Consider the following 21808-nt stretch of genomic DNA (forward strand, 5'->3'; position numbering starts at 1 on the left):
GATGAATAAATATGAGCTTTGAATTAAAAGCCCAAGAGCCAACACTCTACTGTTCTGAATGACAGAAGAGCCAGCTGGAGAAACATGAAAGGAAGAAAATGGTAGTGATTTTGTGGTAATGGCAGGTCTGTATGAAGAGAAAGTTATAAGGTAGAAGATGGAAAGGGGAAGACATGTATTGACATTTCCTATTGCTGAAATTTAACTTAAGTGGCAGTGTCTACATCTCACAGAACCTATTTATTACACTTTACTTCTAACATAGGAAGGGTGGGTCTCTAAGTTCACCCTTCTTGCTCTGAAGGTATAAGACTCCGTGCTCACAGTGAGGCCAGCAGTTTCCACAGTGGGAAGGCTTGACTTCAGTTTTATTCTCAGAATCCCCGTTGAGGTCAAGGTTAGTATGGGAGAGGGAGGGGCTGGTTCAAATACATAAGTTAAAACCAGGGAGGCAAAGTCCTTCATAGTGGGCAGAAGCTTTAGCTTTGTACTATGAGCTTTGTACTATGAGTAAGATTTCAGAATACAAGGAGGAGCATATTAACCCACTGAGGTAAGTTGGGAGAAGACTCTGTGGATTGTGTGGTCTTAAAGTTGAAATTCAGTTGAACAATTAAGAAAGAGGAGGGGGACTATGAAAGACAAAGCACAGGGTGGACTGCCATTTTGTAGTAGTGATTACTGCATCCCTGTCAGAAACTGTTTGCAGATACTGCAGTGGAGATGGTCTTCAGGTAACCAGCTGGTTCAGGCTGGAGAACACTGCTGTGGGAGACAGAACCAGGGTGCGTCATCTACCTGGTGATAGGTGATATGCTAAACTTCTCTGCACATTTGATGTCAGGAAAGCTGACTCATAAATGAGTCATCAGCCGTGTACACTGCCTTCTCTCTTTGAATTTAATAGATGATTACTTTCTTTTCCAGACCATTCTAACTCTGCAGGCTGCCCTCAATACACTAAATCATATACCAAACATGTTTTAGATGTCTATCTTATGCCTGTGTCCACCTGTAGATCATCTGGGTAAAGTCTACTCTTGCGTCTTATCCTCTTGAAGCCTTTCATCTCCAGCCTTGTCATCTGCTGATTCTCCACACACATCCTGTCTAGATACTTGTCAATCTTTAAATACTTCTCGCTCATAGCTCATACCATTTTTCCCTCATGAAATGCTCTCCTGTGACCCCAGACTCTTTTGTTGCTACTATCTTCCTCATTCTACAGTTAACTTTCCTGTGAAAGTTGAGAGTAAAGTTTGGAACTTTTTCTAAAAAGCATCTGCCCCCTCAATTCTCCTATAAAAAACAAGAAAGGTTTTATATTTGAGTTCATTTGCTTCCTAGTGCCCTAGTTTACCCAGTAAGCTTTGAGTGGCTTAAAGAAAAAAAAAATCATGTCTTTTATTTCATTTGATGTCCAGAGCTGTGTTTAGCGATGAATTATGTTGAGAGAATGGGTGAGAACATAAAGAAGAAACAAGCTATGTCCTCTCATTAGCTCTTCTGCTTGACTCTGTGCTGGGGCAAGACTATCAAGCTGGTTAATTTCAGGGCAAGTTTGTCCTGTTCTTTCTCTTTACACAGAACCCAGGTAAAATTCTAGTTGAAAGCCACACTATCAAGGCAGCCTTCTCCCAACAGACCTCAACTGCATAAGACAATATGATTGTCCGTTATTGTATTCAGAAATCATATAATACTTGATGCAGACTTCATTTGATGGTGGTAGTTAGAAGTCTTGTGCTTTGGAGGTTGGAAAGATGACTCTTGGAGCTTACAAGCACACACTGTTCTTACAGAGGTTCCCAGCACTCATCTTGGGTGACTCACAGCTGCTCGTAACTCTAGCTCCAGGAGATTCCAGACTCTATTCTGGCCTTGTTTGGCACCTGCTCTCCGATGATCACACCCACACACAGGCACAGTTAATTAAAACTCCATCCTTAGTTTAGAACCGGAGGTAGGACTTGCCAGAGGTTTTTTTTTTTTTTTTTTTTTTTTTTTTTTTTTTTTTTTTTTTTTTTTTAGAAAACAAACTATCTCTTTTCATTATACATAGCAATCCAAGTTTCCACTCCCTTCCCTCCTCCCATTCCTTCCACTTACCCCCCTCATCCACTCCTCAGACTGGGTGAGGCATATTGCTTTGGGGACAGTCCAAAGCCCTCCATACTATATCTAGGCTGAGCAAGGTATCCATCTGAAGAGAATAAGTTTCCAAAAAAAGTCAGTACAAGCAGTAGGGATAAATTCTGGTGCCACTACCAGTGACCCCTCAGTTTGCCCCAGGCATACAACTGTCAACCACATTCAGAGGGACTAGTTTTGTCTTGAGCTTGTTCCTTTCTAATTGGGCTGGTGTTGGTGAGCTCCCATTAGCTCATATAGACTGTTTCAGTGGGTGTTCCCATCATGGTCTTGACCTCTTTGCTCATATTCTCATTTCTCCCAATGTTCAATTGGACTTTGGAAGCTCAGTTCAGTGCCTCTGTTTTCATTAGTTTCTGGATGAAGGTTCTATGGTGATATATTTAAGATATTCATCAGTCTGACTACAGGACAAGGCCAGTTCAGGCGCCCTCTCTATTGCTTAGGATCTTAGCTGGGGTTATCCTTGTGGATTGCTAGGGATTTCTCTAGAGTCGGGTGTCTTGCTAACCCCATAATGGCTTCCTCAATCAAGATATCTCTTTCCTTGTGCTCATCCTTATCCTTCCTCCATCTCGACTATCTCATTCCCTCAAGTTCTCCTAGCTCCTCCCCTTCTCCCCTCCTGAACCCTAAGAAAAACATATATAAATCCACCTGGAAAGTCGAAATATATAAGATCACCCAACAAAATTGGGAACATGAGGTGTGGTATGGAAAGGAGGGTGGAAGGGGAAGAGGCCAGAAGATTTATTTTGAAAGCCTTTTCTGTTTGAAGATCCCTGTCCTCACTCTGAGATACCATGAGTTCATTGTGCCCTGGGCCTACTCCATGCTGGTTGTTGGAATCTAGTGAGACACACCCCTGAAAAGACTATTTAAGACCTGAATTGGTTAATGACTCTTTGAATCAGAATGTATCCTTGCAAATCTCACTATCCTCCATGGCCATGAAGTGAAGAGGAAATTATTTGACACCACTGTAAGGTCCTTTGATTCTGAATGTGACTGAACACTGCCTCTCTCACCCCCAGATGGAGTCAGTTAAATAGGACATTTAATCTCCTCTTAGTCATTTGCTCTCTACCCTCCTATCAAATTTCTGCCATTACTTTCTCAGTTGTACTAGCCTGTCCCATGGAAAGTACAGAAACGCAAGGTGTTTTGTTCTAGAAGACTCAGATTCCCTTCATCATGTAAGCTTTAAGCTTTTATAGTTTCATCTTATTCGTTCATTTATTTATATGTTTGTGAGTATCTAGATTGAATTATAATCTTACTAAATAGTAGTCACAGTCCCATTTTTATTCTGAGATGTCTTAGTAAGTTAAGTTTAGGCTAGCTTTTAATTCCCCACGTAGCCTTGGTGAATGTCAACCTTGAGATCTTCTTACTTCCTCAACCTCCCAAATAGAGTGAGATTACAGGTCTATGCCCACCAGGGCTGGTTCTCCCATGTCTTTCAGGAAACAGTGGCTTTGACCTCACCTGAGAAGGTTGCCTTTGGTGTTTCATGCACTGTAAGGAAGATGAGCTCTGTGCCTGAAGGAGACATCATACAGGCCACAATATACATGCTCCAGACTCTGACATCATTTCTTTCTAACTATACAATTTTGGCAGGCTTCTTATCCTTTCCTGACTTCTGCTTCATCATCTGTAGAATGGGAAAGTATACGTATTCTTGAGGATTAATAGTAAACAGTAAATGAGCCTGTAGGAGAATGTGAAGAATGTTTTTGTTTTCCTTTGAGTTATGCTTCTAGAGTTCAAAACTGACATTTCTGCTTTTTACTTCCTTTAAATATTATTTTTATTACTTTTGCTTGTACATAGGTTATATGTGTACATATGTGTATATGTCATTTGTGTGCATAGAAGTGCACGTGTACTTGTGTAAATATGCATGTAGAGTTAATATTGTGTCTTCCTTCCCTACTTTCCTCTTGATTTCTTGCGGCAGTGCCTTCACTGGATCAGGAGTTGCCACCTCAGAAAATCCTCTCTCTGCTTTTCCTAGTTCTGAGATTACAGTCAGCTGCCTCTCCAGAGTCATTGAGATGGGTTATTGGCATTTGAGTTCCTATCTTCACACTTGTACAGCAAGCCCTTTGTTGGCCTAGCCATATCTCAGTCCCAAACATGACTTTTTAGTACTCTGCTGTGATGTTGGGAAAGCTATTGATCTCTGCTTCTTGGCTTTTTTAACTATAAAATGAGAATAATAATATGAGCCCAGATGTTGTAGGGTTTATGAGGATCTGAGAAAATACACACTTTTTCGAAGTGCTGGACTCCTGGCACTGCTGCAGCCCAGATCGGGTGTGAGTGTAAACATTGTGAGAACAGAAGACAATTAGAACTTTGAAAGTGTATTCATCACTGCACAAGTGTCCAGGGCTCCATTGAAAGTTAATTTCTCTGAGTTCTGAAGACAAAGAACTATATATTTTTTTCTTTGAACCTTCTTCTCTTGTGACTTCTTAATGATCTTTAAATAAAATTGGGGGGAGGTAAATAATGGTCATTGTGTGTGTGCATATCTGCATTTCAGTGTAAAGAATCTGATCTCAATATGAATCTGAAAGCAATATGTCCAAGTTGACTTTTAACACCCTGGAGTGCTCAGAAAAGCATGTGTTTCATGTTAAATCACAGGGTCTTTCTTGCTCTTACCCAAAATTTTCATGAATGATGATAGTAATTAGGCCTCTCTAAATTAAATGTGTTGGTAAAACTCTCAAACTGTTTACTCTTCTAGACGCATGTAAACTGATGATATGAGAAACATTTTTAAGGAAGAAAGTAGAGTATAATTGTAGATAGGGGAAGCGCTCGTGGCTGGAGAATGGATTATAGGATGTCATTGGTGCTATTTACTAAGCAAAGAAACAGAAGTTGGTCTGTGGGAATGCCTCAGAGTTTCAGGAATGAGGGCCTAGTTAAAATGCAGGTAGCTAAAATGCCTAACCCTCAGAATATATGATTCCAAAAGCCAGGGAAGGGGTCTGGGAGTTTGTATTCTAGTAAGTTCTTAGGTGAAGCTCATGGTGCTGTTGACCCGAAAATACAGAATCATAAGCATATCTGGGGTACCTTTATAGAAATAGGCTCATGACAAACATAGAGAATCAAGACTTCCAGTTTGAAGGGAAATTTAACAAGCACACTCGTTGGTTTTTATGATGGAGTATCGTATTAACTGGGTAGGCATGAATAAGCATCTACTTACCCAAGACAGGGAAACAAGGACAGTAAGAAATACAATCACATCAAAATCTGACCTGCTGAACCAATCCATTTATTGGTCTGGTTTACAAGCACAGAGAGATGTGGGGCAGTGGTGGCACATGCCTTTGATCCTAACACTCAGGAGGCAGAGGCACGTGGATTGCTGAGTTTGAAGACAAACTGGGCTACAGAGTGAATTTCATTATAGATAGGATTAGACAGAGAAACCTTGTCTCATGAAATCAAAGCAAAACCAACTGAAAACAAAACGTGGATGGGTGAGTGGTGTCTTAATAGGATTGTTGGAGACCCCAGACAGCTCCATCACCACAAATTATTCCTTCATAGTTGACCACTCTCGAAACTGGATCATGAAGCTCCCTTTGCAGCTGACCTCCTCCTTTCTTATGTATTCTGGTATTTCCTCAGGTTATTTAACCAGATGTGTGGTTAGTAGGGAGAAATGATTCAAGGCACAGGTCCCATTATTTTCCCTCCTTTCTACTGGGGAGTATCAATAGCTTTGTTTCATGTGCTAAAGAGGCGACAACATATCCACTCAGAAAGTTTCTATGGTTACTTGGCCACAGTACTCTCTACTTCATGATGGAAGTGGGGTAAACAAAACTTCCTCTGCCTGGAGCAAAAAGGCCACAAAAAGGTAGGTTGAACTTAGCAATGGGAGACAGAATTCACTTCCAAGGCTTTGTCTTTTGAGAGATGATGGTGATGGATGCAGGTTAAGTAAGGTTGAAAGGAATGTGAGGGGGTCTCTTGGCTTGCAAAATGTTCTAGTGTAATCTAGAGTAAATTCAGATTAAATTTAGGCTGGGAATACAATTTTCTACCATAGTTGCATGTTAGCATTCTCTGGGGGAGTTTTAAAACACACAACAATGTTAGACCATGAAAATGTGTTGCCAGTGTCTGTATTTTCTAAAGCTGCAGGAATTTTCCGTGCATTTCTAGACATACAGAGGACCAAACAGAATGGTGTGGAACCTGATCTCCATTTCATCACCAATTACCTACATAGCCAAGGGAAAGTTTTCTGGTGTCTTTAGCATGGATTCATCTTTGTAAATGGAGGGAAGAAGAGTCAAATTGAATTAGATTCATGCTTTTTGGCTTTGGGGTTAACTCTATGTTTGAGTAATCTGAGGGAAATAATAAAATGGAAAATCTGTGGGTAAATATCTCATTCTAAAACCTACAGGGTTAAAACTTGGGCTTCTACAGTTTTTCATTGAACTCCCTGTGTTCTTAGATTGAGCATGTAGGGTCTGGACCATTCAACTGGTCCCTTCTGAGTCAAGCATTCTGTGTCTCTGTATAAGATGCTCCTTGCTTCCTATAGCCAGCATCAAGTTGTTTGCTGAAAATAACAGACTAGGCTTTGAAATGTCAGGCATATATCCTCTGTCAAATGATTTCCCCACCTTGTACTTAACTGCAGTAGTGACTCACCTAATTATAAGAACAACAACTAATCTTCTCTGGAACACTTGGTGTTTGATATCTTCCAAACATCCTTATCAGAGAGTTAGACTCAATATGGCTATTTTACTTAAGAGGACATGACAGCATCAGAAAACTCCTTCCCCTTGTGGCAGTGCAGTACACTTTCACATTGCAGGCTGGTTGTTTTATGCCTGGACTTAAAATAGTGACACCACTGGGAATCACATTTGGAACCCTTACAGTAGTGTGATTCAGTAGGTCTCAGATAGAGCTGATATTCAGGGTGTTTGGGGACAAATTCAGACCATGCCTTTCAGCCTTTCAGATTATCTTGTGTTGTGGCTGATGCTTCCCCCCCGCCCCCCCCGTGTGTGTGTGTGTGTGTGTGTGTGTGTGTGTGTGTGTTGGCTACGGGTCAGCACCAGTATATTCCTCAATTCCTTTTTACATTATAAGATTGGGTCTCTCACTGACTGGCCAGCAAGCCCCAGGGATTTTCCCATCTCTGCCTACCCAGTGCTGGGATTTCAGGTACACCCTGCCACATTTTGCTTTTATATGGGTGCCGAAAGCCAAAATTGGATCCTCATTTTTCCATGGCATGCACTTTACCAACAGGGCCATTTCTCTGGCTCAGTGCTTTGAATAGCCAGGTTCTACCTGACTCTCACACCCAAAAAACTAATCCAGGCTCCATTTTGGTGGCATATTACAAACATCATTGGAACTACACATATAAAGTTGTAGCCCCTTGTCATGCCCCAACATATTCGTCACAGACTGCCATTTTCTTCTAAGTGGACCTTTAGGATGTTTTGGCTATATTTCAAAGACATTTTTCATTTTTAAAGTAAAGATTATTTATGTTACTCTCTGTAAAGGAGTGAAGGGGTTTAAGTACACAATCAAACCAGAAGATTATTGATAAGAGGAAACCTTGCGAACTCTACTGCCCATACTAGAATTGTGACTACTAAAGAGTGGCAGTAGCCACATGCCATCCTAAAGCTCATCTAAAATACAAATGACCAGTTCTTATGTAGCTGGTACCCAGAGTTTACCAGGTCTTATGTAGCTGGTACCCTGAAGTAGACATCTAGTTCTACTTCACTAGTCTCCAAGGTCCTCAAAAACAAACATCATGTCTTATCGTTTTCTCATCCAAAGCTAAAAAGCACAGGGCTTAAATATATCCTTTAAAAGTGTTCAGATAGTTCAGATTATTTTTGGCCTTATGTGTCAGGTAACATGTCTTTTTTTTTCAGTATGTTTTATGCCTTCTTTATAAGGGTAAGGTCATTCTAAGCTTGAAGACTACACCCAACAATATGTGTGTGGCCGGGGGCATGACCAACTTTTCCTCTTATTTAAACATAAAACAATACTGTTGAGAAAATCATCTGTAAGTACATAATATATTCAATTATGGTGAAAATATAAGTATTAAACACAAATTTTTTACTTAAGCTTCCAGGAATACCAACATTATCATTATAATTATTACTTACTTAATATTGATGTTCCTCAAATATTTTCAAAGCCCCTCCTCTATGCACGCACACAAAGTATGCTCTATAAACATGTACCCAATGAGAGAATCTATCTAAGGTAAAAGCTCATGTTAATGAAATAAGAAGCTTACCTGGAAAGCATAAAGCTAAACAGAACCAAGAGGCATAGAATTTCCCCATTACTTGCTCCTTTCTGGGAATATTAGTCAGAATGTCGTCTTTAGCTTTATATCACTGAGCGAATTGAAAGGTCAAGCCAAATGGCCATTCAGTTAGATGACAGATTTGGTTAGACGAAAGATAGAAAACAAAAGACCTCCTGAGGATGAAAGCAAAGCAATTCTGTTGTAGGAAGTTGCTAAGCTGAGGCACATTTGAAGGGCATTATGGAGTAGGACTTATCCTATGGGCATTAATCACGAGAATAACCTTGGCTGTGGGTTTGTGGATACTTTCAAAAGTACAGCTGCTCATTCCATCTAGACCTGATGATGGTCTCCCAAGAGTCAGAGGACAAAGCCAGGATGCATCTGCGACCATGCCTGGCCTGAACCAAAATGGAAACATCTGATGCCCAGTGAGGCAGAGGTGATGCTTTAGAGGTCACTTTGGAAGGGAAAAGGATTTCATTGCTTCAGTTCCTTCTAAGGGGAGTCTCAGGATGCTGTGAGCTAACTCTGCTGTCTGCTGTATGGTCATGCTGTGACCCTATCTCTGGTCATTATTGGAATGCCTTAGATTTCAGTGTGAAGCAACACACACACATATTTATAGGTATTAGTTGAGAGCATGTGGTCCAAAGAGAAAAATGATTGCAGGGCATTGCATAAGAAGTTTTTCAGCTTGGGAAAGATTTGTGACAGTGTTGTTTGTCAGTGGAACTAGGAGGCCTCTCCTCACTCTAGGACAGTGGCAGAAAGAAGTGGTATTGATGCAGCAGACATGGTGAAGAGTTGAGGGTGTCTGCTGAATGAATATGCTGCCCAGCTCAAAAACGTTCAGGTGACCGTATGCAGGAAGATTGAAGCAGATGGAAGCAAGTACATGAAAGGTGATGTTGACAGATGTCACCCCTGGATGATGTAGGGACCCAGGCTTTTACCTGGTCTGGAAATGGGTGTCCTTGCCCATAGGGATGTAATATGGAAAAGAGGAACTATACTTTGCACTCATATTCTGACTTTGACACTAAAAGGAGATTTGAAACGCCTTGAGTAAACTTGAAGGAGGCAAAAGAGCAGATCTGTAATAAAGGGCAAGAGAGAGAGAGTAAAGAATGGAGATCAGGAAGAGGAAGGTGGAGGGATGGGGCTTGGGAACATTCTAGTTTGCAATTCAAGTGAGAGGATGGAGAATTTGCAAGTTCGAAGGGCAGAGATTGAGCTGTTAAAGGGCTTGAACTTTCATTTTGGTCACTTATTTAGGACTTTCACTTATGCGACCCATTTACGTGAACTCTGAAGTTGGATGACATGTGTCTAGTTCACAGCTCTTCTACTCAGATGGTACCCATTACAGAGATGAATGCCTGGGTTTTCATCCCAGAGTTACTGTGGGTTACTATACTCCGTTGAATATAGTCTGTAGTCTAGATTTTATAGATGGATTACTTAGGTACTTGGCTCAAGTCCAGGATGGAGAGCATGTCTTGAGACTTAGTTGGAACTGGGAGACTGATGGAAAAGTAAGTGCCAAAAGAGGTCATGACTACAGAGCATGCCACATGATTAATATAAAGGGGCTTCTGGAGTGATCGGATCTTCCAGTTCCAGGAGGAGGTAGCTGGGATAGCTGTAGTTGGAGAAAATAGCCCCCTGATTACAAACCCAGATTTTCTCCTCTTTGACTGTTTACTGGCAAACTCTTGTGTACTTGTTGGACCTGAAGTGTCATCCCATATGTTCTTCTGCATGCCTTGTACCACATTTAATTCTCCTGTTCCTCTTGTTTTTTTCCTGATCTCACACAATTTAATATTGATAAGTAGACTTTGGACTATACATGTTTTTATTTGTTAAAAATATGGACCTATTTCTGATCCACTTAATTGTTTATTCATTTATTGTTTAGGCCATGAATGTGGTGTGTGCTGCACGTGTGTGCGTGCTAGTTTGTATGCACCTGTGTGGATGAGCATGGAGACCTGGTTTGATTCCAAGTGTCATCCAAAGTCAATCCACAGTGTATATTGAGACACTAAACCTGGAACTCATCATTTCAGCTAGTATGCTAGCCGCCTACTTGCCTTAGCATGCTCTGCTTCTGCTTTCACACTTGCTAAGTTTATAGATGGATTACCATGACCACCTACTGGAGGATATTCATTCATACTGTGAACTCTGAGTTTGCATTTGTATTTAATAAATAAAATTAACCTTGCGACAGAAAGCAATCATAGAGCACCAGAGCATCTGGGAGAGATAGAGAGACACAGGAAGTAGTAGGGTGGGGTTTAGAGTGGCAAACCTGGTTGTGGTTTGAGAAAGTATAAGTGTGGGTATTCTGTGGACACCAGCAAGGAGAGGTTAGTTAGTTGCTAATCAGTCTGTCTGAGTTCACAGCTTTTGACACCAGCCTTTGAATCCTGAGTCTTACTCATAATTGGAATGATAGAAATTTAGTTAAAAACACCTTTAGCGGCAGCAGCAACAGGGCTGGTGCCTGTGGGAGCAGAATTCTCACTAGGGTGCCCCTTGAGTAGACAGGCTACTGCTAGAGAAACAAGCTGATGACTGTGGAGTTGCAATTGCTACCTGAGACAGCAGTAGATTAAGGCACAACCACTGTGCTGAAGTTAAAACAACAACCTCCTGGCATTTATATGGGTTCCAGGGATTAAACTCCAAGCATCATACCTGGACAGCAAGCAGCTACCCACTAACTCATTTCTTTAGCTCCTGATATACTAAACTTTAACCAAATAATTTTGACATAAGCACCATAATCTATATGTCATTCAGTTCTTATTATTAAGGTACTTTGGAGTATTTGACAGACCTGCAGAAATTAATCCTTGATTCTCACCAAGTTTCAATCTAAATCAGGATTAACAATCCCTTTCTGTGCAGGAATAGATACCCCCTCTTCTTGATTTATATGTTATGTGCTATCTGTCACTATTAATTAATTCTGCCTCTGTCGTGCAAAAGCAGTCACAGACAATACATACAATGACAAATATGTGTCCCAGTAAAGCTTTATTTACAAAACCAGATGATACAGTAAAATATTATTTGCAAAACAGAGGAAGAAGAAAACATAGGATTTGGGGATGAACTTAGTGTAAGAACATTCTTTGTTCTTATGTACTTTTCCAAAGGCTGATAAGAAAGCCCAGTTGCTAAGGAGCATCTTAATTAGATCAAGTGTTAAACTGTCATGGAGGGAAACAGATGAATTCTTAGAACAATTGCTTTGTTTTCTCAGCAAAGGATTCTAACAGGTTGGCTTTCAGTGACATAGTAAGACTTGCAGAAGTAGGGACTCATAATGACAAAGATTCAGGAAGACTCAGGATGGCAGGGATGCCTTGGAGTGATAGTTCCATATTCAAGGTCTCATATGAGCCATCGTGGTCTCAGAAATGAATACTCTTTATTTTTTATATATGTGCATGTATGTGGGGGGTGCTGGTGCCTGTAGAAGGTTAAAGAGAACATAAAGTCCCCTGGAACCTCAGTGACAAGTTTCAAGTTTCATTGGAAATGAACATTTATGTATCTCTATACTTAATTGCATATACAGACATGTTTTGTCTACCCTCATGTATTATAATAGTACATAAAACAATAATATGTGGTAAATAGTGAGGGTTGTACAGCTAGTAAGCCTGATTCCTGTGGATCATTAAAAGTTGGAAGTCTTCAGAGACTTATGGACTATGAATTTACTTTGGCATAGTGTTAGGAATTTAATTGGTAGGGCATTTCCTATAAAGGATTAGGCTCTCCATAAATCCCCAAAGACAATCCAGAACAAAATGAAGTCTCTGGGCCATCTCTCATTAAATTAGAATTCTGGGCAAAAGGACAGATCTTTTAATGGTTTGAATGGTAAGACTCCTGGTTGTGGCCTTACCCCATTCTTTCCTTTGTGACCAAGCTGTGGGAAAAGATTGCTCTCACTTACCCATCAGAACATATTCAAATGTTCTTGGACATCCCCAAACACTGGATGGCTTAACGTAGCTTACATCCATCACTACAGGCAAGATCTAGTGTTCCCACACCACCAGTGTTCAGCCTACATATATGTAAGTCAACATCTGTTAGGCACTAGAATGTGAAGGTTTTATTTACTTTCACAGGACTGAGGGAAGAAAATAATACCAGGGAGTAATAACACTTCACTTCTTTTATGTGAAGATAGAGAAAATGAAATCTCAGGAGGTCTTTGGTAATTAAAAGGGGATTACATCTATTGCATGACTTGAGATAACATAAGAGGAGCTTCTGCTATCCTTTTCACATAACAGCACTTTATTGATGAAGCAGCTTCAAGAACACATTAGGCGATGTTTTATTGCATTATTTTAAGCCACTGAGGTTTTTATATATGAAGGGTATAGATTTATGCTGAGTGATTCAGCGAGGAAGCAGGCACATCAATTTGCTCATGAATGTGAGCTGGTGATTACCTCCATTAAAGTCACCAGGGCAGACTGATCACTTTAATTTAGGTGGAGGCATGCACACAGCATTTGCTAGTGGTGCGTGCATCCCTAACACAAGCAGAGGAGCTATTTTGCACCCAGAGGAGCCCTAGCCAAGCAGATTTGTGTTGTCATAGGTGTCTCACTATAGACGAAGGCAAAAGGACTGATGACGGTACTGCAAAGAAACTTCTTTGCAGTTCTGTATAGCAGGATTCTGCATCTGGTTCATTTGGTTCTTGGTTTGCCAAATGCTGACTTGATGTAAAAAAAAGGGAGGGAATAGGTATGGGGGAAAATTAAGTATTAAACATGTGTAAAATTGCATAGAAAATTGAGAATATTTGGAGTATGAAATGAAATAAATAATATCAAAAAACACTGAGTCACTAGAGCTGCCTTGAACAGGAAATGTGAGACTCCTAACATGGATACTGGGAGCTGAACTGGACCCCTCTAAACGAGCAGCAAGAATTCTTAACCTCCGAGCTATCTATTAATCTCTGAATCTATCACTATTTATCTTTGTCTCCCCTTCATTTCCTAAATAATACTCATAAAATTATAAACTTTCAAAATTTGTCACACATGAACCTCTGTATCTATCAGTTTAGTGTCCAAGAATTTAATGACCCACAGATTGAAAACACTAGCAGAAAATTACATTGATACTGAACATAAACAAATTTTCCCTTGAGAGGGAGGGAGGGGAGGTATGGGTGGAGGGGAGGGGAGGGAAGGGGGAGAAGGAGGGGAGGGAGGGGAGGGGGGAGGAGGAGGGAAGGAGATGGAAATTTTTAAATATAAAAAAAAATAAACCATGAGAAAAAAAAAATTAAAAAAAAAAATAAAATAAAAAAAAAAAAAAAAAAAAAAAAAAAAAAAAAGAGATTTATTTTTATTTATGTATATGTGTGTGTATATCTCTGTGTATGTCATGTATGTTTTTGTGTGGTGAGGTACCCATAGAGAACAGAAGAGTGTTTAGATCCCTGGTGCTAGAGTTACAGGAGGTTATGAGCCACCTGATATGGATCCTCTGGAAGAATTAGAAATTTTCTTAACCACTGACCCATCCCTCTATTTCCAAGCAGATATTTTGCTATTATTCCCTAAACTACAGAGTTCAACAACCATGTACACATCATTTACATTGGCATTATTGAATTTAAATGTTCACAATATATCTATATGGGGCTTGACATGGTTCTGATTAACATCAACTCACTACTCCATCAGTGTCTTGGGAATGATGACAAGCTGGTTTTTTTTTTTTTTTCAGTAAAAAGTTAGGGAGCACATGTCAATCTTAATGCAAACTGAGTTCAGAAAGCAACTTCTTATATTGGAAAGCTTGGCACCAGTTTTCCTTAATGGTTTATTTTCTGTCACAGTTTGCTAATTGTATTTTTTTACCTGCTTACACAGTGTAAAGTAAAAGAAAGTAATGAAAAGAATACAGTGATCACTGAATAGAAAAATGTTCACTAACTGAGCTGTCAGTAAAAACAGATTAAAGGATAGCTAGCTGACCTCTTCATAGTACATGAAATAGCTGAGCTAATAGCAATGAGCACTTTTTTTCTAAATTTCCAAAAATCTTTGGATTTTTTGTGTCTGTGTCTGTGTGTGTGTCTCTCTGTGTGAGTGTGTGTGTGTGTGTGTGTGTGAGAGAGAGAGAGAGAGAGAGAGAGAGAGAGAGACAGAGACAGAGAGACAGAGAGACAGAGAGACAGAAGAGGGGAAAGTTTGGAGGTCAAATGTCAAAGCAGAGTGTCTCATTCAGTTACTCTTCATGACTCTGAACCTGGATCTCACTGCCTGAGTTGGACTACTGGTCAACAAGCTCCAGGTATGGTCTCATTCTATACCTGCTCCACAGTGCTGTGATTGAAGGTACAGGCTATCACACCTTGTTTACACAGTAAGCATGTTACCATAGTTGAGCATAATTCCCAATGTCTCAGATTCTCTAATCTTAAGGTCAGCAAACACACAATTTAGTGATGGTTGCCAAGTTTCCACCTTTTCCCAAGGACAGCTTGTTCTAAGGCACAGAAGCCATGTGGATAACACTGGCTCAGTCTTTTCAGTGTTTACTTCCCCAATTCAATCTTTGCTCACAGGTTCTGGATGAGGACTCACTCCTTTTCACTGTGGGTATAATGCAATTGGTTCATCAAACCGCTCTGCCCACCATGCTTATCGCCCATCCAACTTTCAGACATCCCACATCAATTTTAATAGCCCCCAATTTAATATCCTATGATAAACTTTATTGTTTTCTAGGCCTCCAAGAGGGCTGATATCTCTTGTCATCTCAGTTAAGCTGTAAATAATTCAGGAATAGAGAAAGAAAAGGCCGGATCCAGCTGGGAATGGACATCCCATAATGTCACCTGCTTTGTTGATTCAAGCAGGATACAAAATTGTCTCAAATCTAATCAGACTGCATAATGTCTTCGAGGCTGTAGTCTATGCTCTATTTATGGTCTATTGTCTGTATTTTTGCTTATTTTTCCTTATGTCTAATAACATTAGTTCTTCATTTGTTCGCTCTGAGAAGTCCCATTGTACTAAAATGACCAGGGAGATGAGTCATGCTTCAAAAAAAATAGGGTATTTTATTCAGCTGAGGAGATTCTGATTTCATTGGACTTGTAGTTAAAGAATAGACGATCAAGACCATTTATGAGGCATTTGCTGTGTGCAGTATTCTTAGGCTGGTGGGGAAGTGTTAGTTGGTTGAAGGTTTTTATTCATGAAAGCTACCTGGAAGATGAAGCCATAGGGTCATCTGCTGACCGAGCTGAAAAAAATCAAAACTCAGGAAAATCTGTTCAGAGCCATGATTACGGCAGTGGCTTGTGGGAGAAGCAGAGGAAGAAAAGCCATAATGAAACCAGGAAGGTAGGAGTTTGGATGGCTTCCAGGACCAGTTTCAAAAACACACCCTGCCTTCTGAGATACTGGAGTCCTTAGAGTGCTATCTGGAATCTGCTCAGCATGTCTCCAAGTACAATAGAAAGAAAATGGAATTCTGATTTTAAGTGGAATTAAACGTAGGAGTACTTTGCAGAGTAGAGGCTGCCAGACATTAGGATTTGTGCATCTGTGGAAATTAAAGAGAATAAATAATCGGAGGACAGTGGAGAGTGTCAGCTGTCTGTTTCTGCCCACTGTTGCCAGCTCTGTCCCTCCTGCCGGGTTCTGCTCCACTGTGAGCTTCTACTTTACACTGAAGTTACAATGAAGTTATTTAAACAAAGGGCAGAAAGATACAAGAAGAAAAAGTTGTCACTGGTGTAGGAGGTTCTTCTGTCTATGTGTTGCTTTCATTGTTGAATAAAGAAACTGCCTTGGACTTTTGATAGGGCATCACTTAGGTAGGCGGAGTAGACAGAACTGAATGCTGGGAAGAAGGGCAGAGAGAGACACCATGAAACTCCTGCCTGAGATTGACGCTGGTTAGAATCTTTCCTGGTAAGCTACGACCTCATGGTGTTACACAGATTGGTAGAAATGGGTTAAATCAAGATGTAAGAGTTAGCCAATAAGAGGTTAGAAATAATGGACCAGACAGTGATTTAATTAATACAATTTTTGTGTGCTTATTTCAGGTGTAAGCTGGTGGGCGGCTAGTACAGAACAAAAGGGGCCACACTCTCCCTACTACATATCACCTTCTGGATTTTACTGTTTGGCATTTCTTTCTTGTGAAAAAGTTTGGTTGTTCTCGGTCCCATACCCTTCCTGTACGCCCAGACCTGCTTCTATTAGGAAACCCACAGGCAGCATTGTTCTGAACCATGACAATCTTCTGTGATTGGCCTGCACACTACTTTGTGTGCAAGCTACAACTCCAACTTTACTTAGACTTTTCTGGTTTATATTAAGGTTTTTTTTTTAAACCCACTAAGGTGTAAAAAAGGTTTTCCATAGCTGGTGGTATGGGTATTGGTACTAAATCGTTTTATTGTAAAGTTTTTTTTAAACCATATCTCAAGGTATTATAGTAGGTCATCACAAGTCAACAGTCAGCAGTTCTGAACAGCTGGCCAGTCTTGTTTGCCTTATATCCTTACCTATTTCCTCAAATGCATAGAACTGTAAGTAAATTTCAGCCATCTTATTTTGTTCATCAATATGCTGATTATCTCTTTAAATTAAAAAAATAGAACTGTATGTGTATGTATTGGGGAGATATTTGCAAGAGTAGAAGTACTTTTGGAAGCCAGAAAAAGGTTTCAGATCCCCCCTGGAGATATTAGTTACAGGAGACTGTGATTTACTGGATATGGGGTCCATGAATTTAACTCAATTCCTCTGGAAGAGCAAGCAGTTAGCACTCAATTTTGCTGAGCCATCCCCCAACACCTCCCCCCCATCTCCCCCCCCCCTTTTTTTTTTTACAAGGTTTCTCTGTAACTTTGAAGCCTGTTCTGGAACTAGCTCTTGTAGACCAGGCTGATCCCAAACTCACAGAAATCTGCCTGCTTCCGCCTCCCAAGTGCTGGGGTTAAAGTTGTGTGCCACCACTTCCCGCCCCCTGTCTGTTTTAAAGCAATCAATACACTATCATCATGCTCTTAAATATGAATAACTCCGTGGTAGCAGCATTTGGCTTCATGAATATATTTTATACATTTATTGATTTACATATTTGCATATGTTTGTAGCTTATTTAATTCAGGATATGAATAAGGTGTTATAATGTTTCCTCCACCCATTTCTTAATATCAGTATTTTCAGGATAGCAGTCTTGATGTTCCTTTCCACACTTATTTTTATCTTTTATATTTATTTCAAATTTGAGTTAATTATACAAGCTGAACAGTTTTAGATTATTTTTTGGTGGGGAAAATGTTTCATAGATAGCGCTATGGCTTTCTTAATTACTTTTCTTGTTGCTGCCAAAAATACCATGGCAAATGCAACTTAAAGGAGGATGGATTTATTTGGCTCACAGTTTCAAGATATAGTCTACTGAGGTAAGAAAATCAGGGTGGTGCTTACTTAAGTCATCTGATCACATTGCAGTCACAGTCAGAAATCACTTGCATAGGACATCACCTATAACTCCACTCACAGGGGGATGTGATACCTCTGGCTTCTGCAGGTGTATGTACTCATGTGCACACACCCACACACAGATATACAAACATACTCTTAACTAAAAGTAAAATAAATCTTTGAAAGGCATACAAATATCACAATACTAGACTGCAGAACAGAAACCATGATATACAGCTAAAGGAAACTGAACTTGGTAGACCTCAGTAATTAGCTCATGTATCACTTCTCCAAAGCTGTGTGCCCATTTGCACTTGGTGTCCTTTATTGTGAGTACGAGGTACTTGGTTTTTCTCAGTTTTATTTTAAAAACTCACGGTATTGGGGTAGGCGCTTAGAAGAATTTTAAATATGGGTGACAAAAAAATAGAAGACAGTATTTGCAACTCATTGGAGCTATAATTTTGGCAGTTTATATTCCCACTGTAATAGACATAAAGTATTCCCCATCTTTCTTACCAATCTTCAAAAAGCAGTTCTTACCCTGATGGTGCACTGAAGTCATTTTGGAAAGTATTCCTACTTCACCATCTGCGTGTTCCCAGCTCCTAATGAGGACACACCCCTCTGCCTGCAGGTAGCTCACCTAGCTGGCCAGAGATTAAACTCTCCCTTCCAGCTCTGCCTTCCACCCACATCCCTGCACTGCCCAGCTCAGGCTTCTTTCACCTTAGGAATTATGCAAATGTGTGGTCATTTTAATTTCTTTGAGCATTAGGGGATCTGCCAGGGAAGCAGATTGTTTTAGAAACTAGAGACACTCTGAGTACAAAATGCATGTGGCCCAGAGGTGCCAGGGTACTTTTCCTCTGCTTGTCAGTTGTTCTGCTTGTGCTGCTCCCAGCCCATACTGCCCATCTCCTCCCTTTTAGCCTCTCTAATCCTCAATCTTCTGACTTCTTGACAACAGTCTGATGGGATGGATCAGAGTTTTAATGGCAGCTTTGTGTACTGTTGACCTTGGCCAATCAATCTGACCTTGTATTATCAAGTCTCACTCCTTGATGAGAAAAAAATAACCTAAATAGGGCTGCTTGTTCTGGGAAGTTGAATTATTTTTTTGTCTTATTTTTGCTATTTTAGGTTGTTTAATGTTCTTAAAAAATAAATATGTATACTTTTATGGTAGATTTGGTATAATTTTCAATGTACTCTACCAGTCATACTGTCTTTCTATACACCAGTTTTTTTCTGTTCACAGGGCATTGCATTGGGCAACTGGTAGACTGGAAGATGTAGATTCCATTTGTAGAGAGCTCTAATTTGGCATATGATAAGTCTTTTAAATGCAAAACATCACATGTAGCATTTCTCTCACTGAAAGAGTCAAGGATGGATGCAGTCAAGTGTGTGGTATTCTTTATTAAATGATGAGTGTTTGCGGTTCATAAGAAAGTGAGCACAAATCCGGGAAGTGCAAAGAAAGACATGTCCAAAGTACGTCATTTAAAAACCATACTTGTGTAAACTATACTTGAGGATGTTGAAGCAGTAGTTTCTTCTTGGCAGTCTACTCTCCTGGTAAACATACCCGAATTCACTAAGTAGTATCCCAGGGTTGAGCACAGCAGAGTGGCCTTATCCCACTGGTGTTGGGATGCTGGAAGTGAATAACACCTTTGTGAAAAGCACATGGTCACACTTCCTTTTCTTTCTCTCTTTTTCAACTCAATTTTCACTTGACTCTTCTTTCGCACAGGTTGCCAATTTGGCCTGTTCCATCTCTAACAATGAGGAAGGTGTGAAATTAGTCAGGATGGCAGCCACCCAGATTGACAGCCTATGTCCACAGGTAAGTGCCCTTCACTTTGCTTCCGAAATCCTTTGGTATCCTAAGAGTCATGACCCCTCATACAGAACCCCTCTCTCTTTACCTGCTCTCCCCCTGTAGTGATGAGCAGCGGGCTGTGTTCCTGCCACACAGCTCCCAGCCAACTGGATAGCTTATACCCCGAAATAACAACACACAAACTGTATTCATTTAAACACTGCCTGGCCTGTTACTTCCAGCCTCTTATTAGCTAATTCTCACATCTCTTGCTTTAACCCATATCTAATAATCTAACACCATGAGTGGTGTCTTACCGGGAAAGATTCAGCATGTCTGACCTGGTGGCTGGCTTCATGGCATCTGACCCAGAGAGGAGATGCATGGCATCTGCCTAACTTCCCTTTTTCCCAGCATTCTATTCTGTTTACTCCACCTACCTAATTTTCTGTCCTATCAAAGAGCCAAGGCAGTTTCTTTATTAACCAATGAAAGTAACACAGACACGCCTCTATCATCCCCCTCCCTTTAGTGTGGGTGTGTGTATCTCATCCATTGCACTGTGGCATGCAGGTGTGTGTATGTGCACATGCATATGGAGTCCAGAGGTCCACTTCTATTATTACCTGCATTATCATTATGTATTTTTATCAAGTGTCTCTTAGTAGATCTGAAGCTCATGGATTTGGCTAGGCTAACTGATCACTGTGCCTCAGAGATTAACTTTCTGCAGCATCCTGCCAGGCCAAGTTATAGGTGTGTTCTGCCACTCCTGACTTTTTGTGTGCTCAAGGCTCCCAAGCTCAAGCCCTTGTAGAAGTCACTGTATCCACCATGCTGTCTCCTCAGCCACTTTCAGCTCCATTATTTTCCAACTGAAATATGTTAACTGCCAATCCAGAAGCATTTAAAGTTTTACCTTTCTCAAAAAGAAATTCCAACCATTCAGTATATTCAGGATTACAGCGGCAATTACCACCATTCTTTCTTCTATTGACTTTATTCTGTTTGTTTGGGGTTGTGGTTTAAACATTCTACGTCTATTTACCTTATCTCAATAAGTAAATTATAGGCTTGCACATGCAGAAAATAAGGGATATATTTCTCGTACTTCTGTGCTAAGAAAATTAGACTTGTCCAGCAAACACTCTTTGAAGTCTGAAGCTAATTACTGTATCTTCAAAAGAAGCAGGAAAAAGTAATGGTGGCTTCTAACTTCCTCTGTCTTTTGTGTTTCTGATTGTGCTGAATACTGACAACTCATTTATCTGCAGTAACTTCTAGGTCTGGGGTTCCAACCTGTGCTTTGACCTGCTTGTCTCGCTTCTGGAGAATGTGATCTTCAGGACCCTGTGTTTTCTACCCAACAGGTCATCAATGCTGCCCTCACCCTGGCTGCCCGGCCACAGAGCAAAGTTGCTCAGGACAACATGGATGTCTTCAAAGACCAGTGGGAAAAGCAGGTCCGAGTTCTGACTGAGGCTGTGGATGATATCACCTCCGTGGATGACTTCCTCTCTGTCTCAGGTAATCACCTGCAGGCCTCTTCCCAGAGAGCTGGAGGAAGCTAACAAGATAAGAAATATCTCAGCAATGATATAGGTTTGTGATTCAAGGCCTCTCTTTGGCCTTTTAGTTTCCAATCATCCTAGCAAATGTGATTACAAAACCCTCTTGAAAAATTCTTATCTCAAGACACTGAGTGGGGCATTCGAGGGAAAAGCTCTAACTTTCTGATGACGATATGAGAATCTGAGTAGATTGTAACAAAAAGCTTACAGTCCATTTTAGATTTTGCATTTTTTGTTAATCAGGAAGAATTTTCAGCATACCTATACTACCCATATACTTGAATTAGTTAATTTACTTGACGTATGCCTTAAAATAGAGAATTACTTATTCTGTTACAGTTATGTGAAGAAATTCACATTGTTGTCTCTATAATACAACCCGCAATTACTG

The 21808-nt window shown here is 40.3% G+C and overlaps 1 protein-coding gene across 5 annotated transcripts in view; it reads left to right on the forward strand.

The window, feature by feature from the left end:
* Window positions 1-21808, forward strand: part of Ctnna2 (catenin alpha 2) — a 994060-nt gene that overhangs the window by 859270 nt on the left and 112982 nt on the right. For all 5 annotated transcript variants that reach the window (XM_038318873.1, XM_038318875.1, XM_038318872.1 and 2 more), the window contains 2 exons: window positions 19778-19870; window positions 21217-21373. In XM_038318873.1, the coding sequence (XP_038174801.1) occupies window positions 19778-19870; window positions 21217-21373 (250 nt within the window). The remainder of the gene's footprint in view (window positions 1-19777; window positions 19871-21216; window positions 21374-21808) is intronic.

Source organism: Arvicola amphibius, chromosome 2, assembly GCF_903992535.2.
Source record: "Arvicola amphibius chromosome 2, mArvAmp1.2, whole genome shotgun sequence".
Lineage (NCBI taxonomy): Eukaryota > Metazoa > Chordata > Mammalia > Rodentia > Cricetidae > Arvicola > Arvicola amphibius.